The following is a 9,419-nucleotide window of genomic DNA, read 5'->3' as shown; positions in this document are numbered from 1 at the left end:
CTGAGTGGTATCATTTGTTTGGTTTCTGGTGCAGGCTTCATGGTCCATGGCACCAAGTTAGGAGCACATGAGAGAGGGGTCAAATGGTGACAGAAGAAGCCAGAGAGGGATTCAGAAGTCAGCCTTGATCTTTTATAACAACTCAATCAGAAACTAAACAAGGTCCCATGAGAACTTGTTTCATCTCTGTTGAGGGCAGCACCCGCAAAGATCTAACCATCTTCCAATAGAAGTCACCACTTAAAACTCCCACTATCGCACATCACCATTATGAAAACCAAGCCTCCCACACAAGAACTCATGGGGGATGTGCCACATTCAAAGTAACATGCAGATTTTTTTTAATTTGGAAGACTGTAGTACATATAATCTAAGGGGATTAATGTAGTAAGGAAAATTTTGCTACGTCAAAAATTAAAATTGGCTTTGTAGCATTCATGTAAGTTGAGAGCATGACTTTGCGGGTACTGGGGTGCACTTTTTTATTAGAAAGGAGAAAAGAAGGAACTCATAGGGATTAATGTAGAACAACTGTTTGTTGTAAGTATATTATAATTGTATAGTTATGTGTGGTTTATAAAATACTTTCAGGGGCCAGGGCTTTAGCTCAGTGGTCGCATTGCCTGCCTCGCAAACACAAGGCCCTGAGTTCAATCCCTGGTACCAAATAAAGAAATAAATAAATAAAACACTTTCAGACTGATTCATGTTCATTACATATAACTGTTACTAAAATTTAATGAATTATAAAAACTAATGCGTGTCTAAGAAAAGAAACACATTTGGTTATGCTTTCTCTACATGGGTTTATTTTGGATTTTACAATTTTGATTCAAGATGAATGGCAATAAAGGGGTCTTCAGCAGAGTTACTAATAGAAAAATGAGCCTTGCCATCATCAGAAACGTAGATTTTAATTCCTGTGCAGTTGCCATCAACTTTATCTCCAGAAATGACATCACAATATGTGCCAGCAGGTAGACCAGTTTGCAAAGGTGATGACAGTGACCTGAAAAATGCAATTTAATATTTAACTTTAATTTAAATCAAATAAATACAAGAAAGCAGACTATTTCTGAAATAAATGAGCAGTTTATAACTCTAAGCATTCAAGGTCTCAGTAAGAAGAAAATCCAAATCTAAATACTTCACAGACTTTTCCTAAGGGCCAAAAATAATCTTATAGAACACCTAGCAATTTTTTATTCAAAAATATATATGTAACTGTACTGTATACCTAAAATGTACCAATAAACTCAATGAGGAAAAAAGTGATATACACATTACTTATTTATTTAAATAGGATTAAGCTAAAATGAACTAACCATGATAGAACAATAATAATTTTTCAAGCAGATGTATAAAAATATATATCTTATGGTCAATGATCTTCCTCTGAATGTTTTTGTGTTTGTATTTTAAAACTTCCCAGTGATGAACTTTTATTTGTAATACTTGAATTATATTTCTGTCTTAAGATTTCCTCATATTTAAAATTGTAGTTACTAAGACCTTTTTGGAAGTCTTTGAAATAACTCAGTCCAAGGATAACTTCTACTCGTGGTTAGCTCATAAATAATCTTCACCTTCCTGACTCTATAATTATTATCCATTATAGAGAGACAGGAAAGTGCAAGATACAAACCAGAGAAGCAGATAGAGGAGGAGCTGAGGTACAGAGCTGGAGGGGGATGATATTCTAGTAATAAGTTCAAATCATATTCTTTTAGTCATTTCACAACCTTTACATTAACTACTGGACTATCACTGTATTAACTAGAGAATGTGATGAGAACATATATATATATATATATTGGGGGGGCAGGGGAAAGGTACATAAAAGGAACTCTACTCAAAACAGATAACTTTTACCAAACGAAGGAATCTGAAAAGATCCAAAATCATTTTTCTTCCATACTTTTCTCATCTTCTTCATATATTCTCTTTTTTTTGGTACCGGGGGGTCAAACTCTGGTCCTTGCGCTTGCAAGGCAAGAGGCAGAACTCCTAAACTAAATCCCCAGCTATGTATTCTTAATCCACAGAGTGAAAGACTTTGGGGAGGGGAGGAGGGTGTGAAGGGAGGGCAGGGACAAGGGGAAAAAATGAGAACCAAGACCTGTCATGTAAAGGTACAAGATCCCAACAATGAATGCAACTGTGCTGTATCCCTAAAGCGTACCAATAAACTCAATTAAAACATAAGTATGAAAAAAGACATCTTAATTATGATAAAAAGTAAACAAGTAGGAAAAGAAAAGAATAAAAAAGAACATAATAGAATAAAATATTAATTCTAATTGACATCTACTCACCAGTCATCATTGTTAAAGACAATGAATCCTCTGGTTCCTCTTCCAAAAGCTACTTGGTTGCTACCATTATCCCACCAGTGGGAGAAAGGCTGGCCATCGACCACATTTCGGAAAGCAACCATGTTCCTAAAAGCACAAAATCATTAAAGATTCTGATATCTGCCAACTTTAATAAAATAAAATGTTAAGAAAAAATTCCTATTAGAGGATATTGCTCAATAAATATTCCTACCTTATTTGACGCCAACGATGTTCACAGATCCAGTCATTGCCACAGGTAGTGTCTGGGTTAATAGTTACTTCTTTAGTCACTCCGTTATGATTTGGTGGCCCAGTCCAATCATTAACATCCTTAATTATTAAAAAAAACTCGGATTTTTAATGTGTACACATATTTACATCTTTTTATTTTTATTGGTACATTTTAGATATACATAATAATACAATTCATTATAGAAAAGTTTTACCTGTACATGGTATATCTTGCTTCTTTTTTCCCATTCCCCTCCCTTCAATCCCTGTTCCCACCCTTATTTACAAAAATTTTTGTTTCCATCTTTTCCTTCTATTTTTTTCCTTGCCCCTTATTTCCTTTCCCTCTTCCCTCTCCCTTGTTCCCTTTCTCATTTGAACATTTTCTTACCTTTTCCAATTCCTATTATACATTTTGGCCCTTATTAACACTTTTGGTTTCTCATACTAGAGAAACAATGTAATATTTGTGTGTCCAATTTATTTCACTTAAGAATATTATCTCAAGATGCATCCATTTAGATAGAAATGTCTCAAGCTTATACTTCTTTACAGCAAGGTAGTACTCCACTGTATGAAAAAAAAAAAAAAAAAACCTACATCTTTCTCCATTCAGCCTGGCTGCTTTGTTTCTGCCATGTCTTAATTTAGCTCCCTCCACATTTTTATGGACCTTTACTGAGTCTTCATCATCCTGCAGACTTTCATTCTTCAGTGCCATATTCAAACCATGGTAACAAATTTTTATCCTTTAATTTTCTTTCCAAACATAAGCTTCATAGTATCACAGTTCAATGCCATTGAGAGAGCAAGAACAACAGTGTCGGGAACATTAGAATTAAAATATAGACTCCAACTAGCAAAAAAAAAGTCAATACACATAACTTCCATGTAACTCAGTTTTCTGATCAGCAAAGTAGGGATATTGCTCGGTAGCTATAAAAATAAAGTAATATATGTGAAAATGCCTGGCCTATAAAATTGCCAAATTAGTTTATTTACATACTAACTTTTGGATAAACATTCTAATTATCATATCCTAGTAACCATTTCTAAATGACAAAATTTTTAATATTATGTCTTTTCCTTCTGATGGCAGCACTCAAGATATTTCTAAGAAATCTAGAGTGATTCTTGAAAGAATGTAAGTGTAAAATTATGTCATATGATGAATTGTGAAAAAACCTAAGCATTTATTGTAGCATACAGAAGTACTAAAAAAAGGAAATGGAAATAATCCATGACTGGTGACATCAATTAGATGAAACCAATCAGAGAAAGCCCAATTAGAGAAACTATTGGCAGTCATTTCAATATAAAGAGAAATATTCTAAATATCAAAACTCTCCAACAGTAGAATGTATTGTTTTGTAGAGTAGTGAACTTCTTGAAGTGAATCTAGGAAAATAATTAGATATTTGTCTGACATGTAGGGAAAAGGAATTTCTGCTTTAGGTATAAAGATATTTGATGGTTGCCAGGTGTGGTGGCACACGCCTGTAATCCCAGCACTTGGGAGGCTCAGGCAGGAGGATTGCTGTGAGTTCGAGACCAGCCTGGGCTACACAGTGAGTTCTAGGTCAGTCTCAGCTACATAGTGAGACCCTGTCTCAAAAAATCAAAAGCAAAAAGATACATGATGGTGATTCTGAAATTTTAAGTTTAAAATGAAATTCTTCTCCTAGCTTCAAAAAATCTTCATAGCCCTATTTCTCAGTTCTTTTTAAATTGCTATTCAGACTGGTGCCTTTATGATACTTCAAATATTTTTCTTCTTCTTATTATTATTCCTGGAATACACTGCAAATTTCTATTTTATAATATGCACAATTTCCTTCCTCATATTTCCCCTAGTTAACTTTGGCTCAATTGAATCATTCCTTTCCATAACATACAACTTTTTTAAAAAAAATTAACAAATGTCTTTTTTTCCTCATATATGAGCAAGAAATGTTTTAAGTTCTTTATAAGTGTCAGCATGTATAATCCTCATTCAAACACTATGAGGTAACTATGAAAAGTACATATTTTAGTCTGTGTCTTGCTCCTATTCTTAAGTGATTTTTTTTTTCCTTAATGGCAGGTGGATATTAGCTAAATTTCTGAAAGTTTTCATAGTCTTTGCCAACAAAGAACAGAAATTTTACTTTTTAACATCCTCTATACTACTTAAACCAGAATCTGCACTCGGGTTTACAATTTAACTCTTTAGTGAATAAATGTCAAGTACAATAGCCTCATGTGACATTAAAACTGCCTGTTCTTCTTAAGACAAAAGATACTTTAAACAACTGTAAAACTTACTTTTCCATTCTTAACATGTCTTTGCCAATAGTAGCTTGACATCACTCGTGTTATTCCATAAGGATGAGCGAGCATAAATCCAACAGCCATTTTATACAGTCTGAAAGTTATGAAATGGAATTGTAATAGAAGAATATTTTACCCTTCATTAAAAGATAGGCAAAAACTGTGGAAAATATTATTTCCTACCTAGCGTCCCAGAATGTAAGAACAGAGGCTCCTCCCGCTCCGTGACCTCGCTGATTGTCATGGTTATCCACAAAGACAAGGGCTCTGTCAGAAGGCATGAAGCCACATCCTTCTCCCCAGTTCCTATTTAAAAATATATACATGTATATATATATATTAAATATCTTCATTCTTTTATAAGAATCGGCATCCCTTTCTATGTAACATTTTCAGATAAATTCTCTAAATGTAATGCATAAGATTTTGTTATATAGAGAGAGTTATATGTAATTATATACATAATTATATTTATGTGTATACATGTGATCTACAAATATATTACATATTTGCACATATGTATGAATGATTATATTCTATTCATGTTCTAGATGTAATATTCTTCCTTTTAGAAAAGTTTCTTTTGGAATTTACAGGTTTCAGTATATTATAATTTAGATGAACTTCAGAAGTCAACAATAATATTACAATATATACATAGTGAGTTGGGTTAAAATAAGGCTTTAATACTGTACTTTTGTAACATAAACATTTTAGTATTTTAAATTAATTGGTAAATTCAAGAAAATTACACATTGTAGGTATTTCATTAATGGTAGAGACTTTTTTTTTTTTTTTTTTTTTTTTGTTACCGGGGATTGAACTCGGGTCCTTGTGCTTGCAAGGCAGGCCACCGAACCACTGAGCTAAATCCTCAGCCTTTAGAGTCTTTTTTTTTTAATAAACTGGATTTAACAGATTATTGGCAAATAATTGATAATGAAATCTAGAAGAATAATACAATACACAGGCTAAAGTCTCTAGGTGATGTTTTGGGTTTCTATAATATTTTCTTATGATTGAAAAATCTAAATAAAATTATGGTCATTTGGGATTGGTTAACTAATAGCATTTAATAACTCCTTGATTGTTATTTAAAAAGAAGGATCTAAGAATATTAATCATATTGGGGTTGTACTATTAATAGATTTGTGGAAAAATTCTAACAACAAATTATATTTTGCTTACTTTAAGTAAGACATCTTCTGTCCATTCCATTTGCGAATAACTGTGCCCAGTTTTGCACCGTACTTGAATTCTGTCACCCGGCCATTTTCAAAGTATTCACTACTTTTCACAGCTTCACCACCAAGATCAATTACCTGGTAGAAACACAGGAGAAAATGTAGCTTTAAATAAGAACTTTTTAATGTATGATTAGTATTGTATTAAAAATAACTTTAAAGGAGTAAGTATGCTATTTGAAATGCTCCATATAATTTTTCTTGTTATCAAAATTATTATTTTTGAAAAAAGTATATGCTACAGTATTGAAATAAACTTGATGGGGTGTCCTTTCATCCTATAAGAAGGGTAGCCATATTTATTGTTTTGTACAAATTATAACAATATTAGCTCACACTAACATAGCATTTACTATTTGATTAATATTTCTAATGCTTGATAACTATCAAGTCATTCATCCAAGGAAAAGAAAAAATAAACATTGTTATTAGCCCATTTCTTTACACAAAGGAAGTACTGCAACAGCAGAGTTAATCAACTTCCCTAGAAACTCACACAAGTAAAAGAGATAGGCCCAAATAGTTAATAATGGTATAGCCAAGATCCAAACTCAGATAGATTAGTTTGAGACAACAAAACCTATATAATTTTCAGTCTTCCATACACCCTCTGGGAAGTGGTAAAGAGCCCAGTGAAGTTTTCAGCCTAAATAAATTCTCCAAACCTCCCTAGAACCTACTATAATAAAGAAATAGATGTGCTATAATTGCTACCTTTGAATAAAAACAAGTTAAGAAAATACTGCTTGATCTATATCACTCACCCATTAAATTACAAAAATGTACATTTACATATATTTAAATAAATGTGGCACTTATTTCTTGATGAACAAAATGCTATTTTATTGTGTGCATATAGATATATTTATGTACCTCCTGGTAAATGAAAGGTCGACTTCCTTCAGGGAACCAATTTGTGTTCAGATTATGCAGTTTATGCAAAATCTCCTTGATGTCTCCAGGCCACATATGTTTAGAAGCATCAAGTCTGAATCCTGCTACACCAATGGCAATGAGATTGTTCAGGTAGTCAGCAATCTTGGAACGCACATAATCCTTGTGAAGTGCAAGATCAAGAAGACCAGAGAGACGACAGTCTCGGACCTGTTGAGGCAAAAAATTTATGATTGATTCATCCCTGCTCCTCTGAAAATCCACTTAATTATTTATTCATTTACTTTTGCCTCAATAGATATTCACACAATGTCTTCTTTATACAGGACATTCGTTATATAGGGCATAGAAATGTTAACATTTTACAGTGGACATTATTTCAGTATAAAAATAAATAATGGATACGTAGGAAATAAAGGACATGAGCATTTTATTTTGTGAAGAGAAATTTTTCTTTTCTTTTCTTTTTCTTTTTGAGTGTTAGGAATAAAATCCACAGACCAGTGCTCTGCCTCTTAGCTATATCTTCACCACAGTGATTAGAGGAAAGTTTTTGAATGTTTTTTTAAGCAGCTAATACTAGTAATCTGCCTTGTTAGGAATCTAACCTAACGTCTAACATGCTATTTAATAACATACACATAAGCAACTAAAGGCACAGAGAGTCCTTGGTTCAAATTTTTATTTTTTTTAATCACCTGAAAAGCATCCTTATAGTTTTCAATGCCTCCACTTTCAGTTTTACATTTACCATCATTAAAATCCCAACCCGAATATGGAACTGCTGGAAAATCCCTATTATGAGGATTGTAGTAGCTTCCACAAGTACTGCTTGTTCCTGCAGCATTGCCAACAGCACACATGTGATTAATCACAGCATCCACATAAATTCGGACCTAAAAGGCAAAGTCTCTATTTCAGTTTGATTTTGGATAGATATCTAAATCATTATTGCACACTGACAATAGTCCAAAATATTTATTTTTATTTTATAATTTTATTTTCCTACAAAACCAAGTCAATTGTGAAAGAAAACGTGAAATGAATACATTATTTCTAATTACTTAGTTAAATGTTTATATAAATGATACATTTATATAAATGATAAGAAAACCACAAACTACCCTAATTATAACCGAATGGAAGGATCCATTTTTCAGAAGGCAAGAATAAGTTAAGGGAGGTCAATTTTATTGGAATTTCAGTGAGTCACCAGAAAAAAGAAGCAGTTAATGTCTTATTTAGAAGATGTAAAATCTATTCACTAACAGAAACCAATAGAAAAGTAACACAAGAAATTATATGTGGATACACAAATCTAATAAAATTGACAGAAACCACTGTCACTGTAATTTTCAATTCCTAACCAGAAAAGTGTTGATAAGAGATATGTATACTAGTTATAACCATAAAAATTTTGTTTTATAAATAAGCTCTTCTGAAACCTTAAAATGCCTTGTCTTTAGTAGATGAATGGTAAACACACAATGATTTACAACTGCTGAGAAGACAACTATTGATTTTTCAGTTAGCCCATTTATGAAGTAAATTTTTTTAAAAAATTAAAATATGAGAAGCTTTACCTTCAAAAAGGTACAAGGCACAGAAGCAATTATCTTCCTTTATAACATTTTAAAGGAAAATTGAATCCTCTTACCCCAACATTGTTACACCTCATCACCATATTTCTGAATTCCTCTTCATTTCCAGATCTTGAGCATAATTTGTAGCTAACTGGTTGATATCTTTCCCACCAGGGTCTATTAGGGTTGGTAATTATAATATTTTCATTGGGTGGAGAGACCTGCAAATAAAACAATTTTAATAAAGTTCCAATTATGGCTTACTTTGTATCGTTAGATACTCTAGAAAACTAATGAACTTTCTAAAGTATTTCTGATTCTTTCTATATACCACCACATTGTGCTATAATCACTTGAAAATACTAACAGCATATCGGAGATGTCCTGCTCATGTCCTGAGACAAATTAAAAAGCTTTCAACAATTCTTAAATTTTTCTTCCTCAGAAAACATGTTAGACTACATATGAATCAAAATATTGTTCTAGATCATCGAAACTGATTAAAATGGCATTTTCCACAAGCACAGTAAATGCTGAAATATATGATGCAATTAATACCTGAACACCCCCAAATCCCTTGGGACCTAAGTATCTCTCGCATTCCGCAGCAATGTCGGCCCAGCGCCACTCGAACAGGTGCACAATGGATGTGCGTCCATGTTGCGTGTGCGGAGAATACTGAGCCCAGCACAGCCCGATGGCTGAGACCAACAGAAGGAACTTCATCTTGCTGTGAAGTTGTCAAGCTTCTTTCTAGCAATTGTTTATAAACCTGTAAAAAAGCACATTTTACAAGGTAAAATTTAATATCAGTGCAAAGG

The 9,419-nt window shown here is 32.8% G+C and overlaps 1 protein-coding gene across 3 annotated transcripts in view; it reads right to left on the bottom strand.

Annotated features, from left to right (window-relative positions):
- Window positions 1–771: 771 nt before the first annotated feature.
- Window positions 772–9,419, bottom strand: part of LOC104872763 (pancreatic alpha-amylase) — a 35,317-nt gene continuing 26,669 nt past the window's right edge. For all 3 annotated transcript variants that reach the window (XM_033758351.1, XM_033758350.1, XM_033758349.1), the window contains exons 2-11: window positions 9,157–9,370; window positions 8,673–8,819; window positions 7,714–7,911; window positions 6,995–7,225; window positions 6,066–6,199; window positions 5,061–5,183; window positions 4,872–4,971; window positions 2,548–2,666; window positions 2,316–2,441; window positions 772–1,009 (exon numbers count right to left, since the gene is read on the bottom strand). In XM_033758351.1, coding sequence (XP_033614242.1) covers window positions 820–1,009; window positions 2,316–2,441; window positions 2,548–2,666; window positions 4,872–4,971; window positions 5,061–5,183; window positions 6,066–6,199; window positions 6,995–7,225; window positions 7,714–7,911; window positions 8,673–8,819; window positions 9,157–9,324 — 1,536 coding nt within the window. In that variant the 5' untranslated portion in view covers window positions 9,325–9,370 and the 3' untranslated portion in view covers window positions 772–819. The remainder of the gene's footprint in view (window positions 1,010–2,315; window positions 2,442–2,547; window positions 2,667–4,871; window positions 4,972–5,060; window positions 5,184–6,065; window positions 6,200–6,994; window positions 7,226–7,713; window positions 7,912–8,672; window positions 8,820–9,156; window positions 9,371–9,419) is intronic.

The sequence above is a fragment of the Fukomys damarensis genome, unplaced genomic scaffold (assembly GCF_012274545.1).
Source record: "Fukomys damarensis isolate Sample0158 unplaced genomic scaffold, DMR_v1.0_HiC HiC_scaffold_33, whole genome shotgun sequence".
NCBI lineage: Eukaryota > Metazoa > Chordata > Mammalia > Rodentia > Bathyergidae > Fukomys > Fukomys damarensis.
This window is presented reverse-complemented; position numbering and strand designations above follow the sequence as displayed.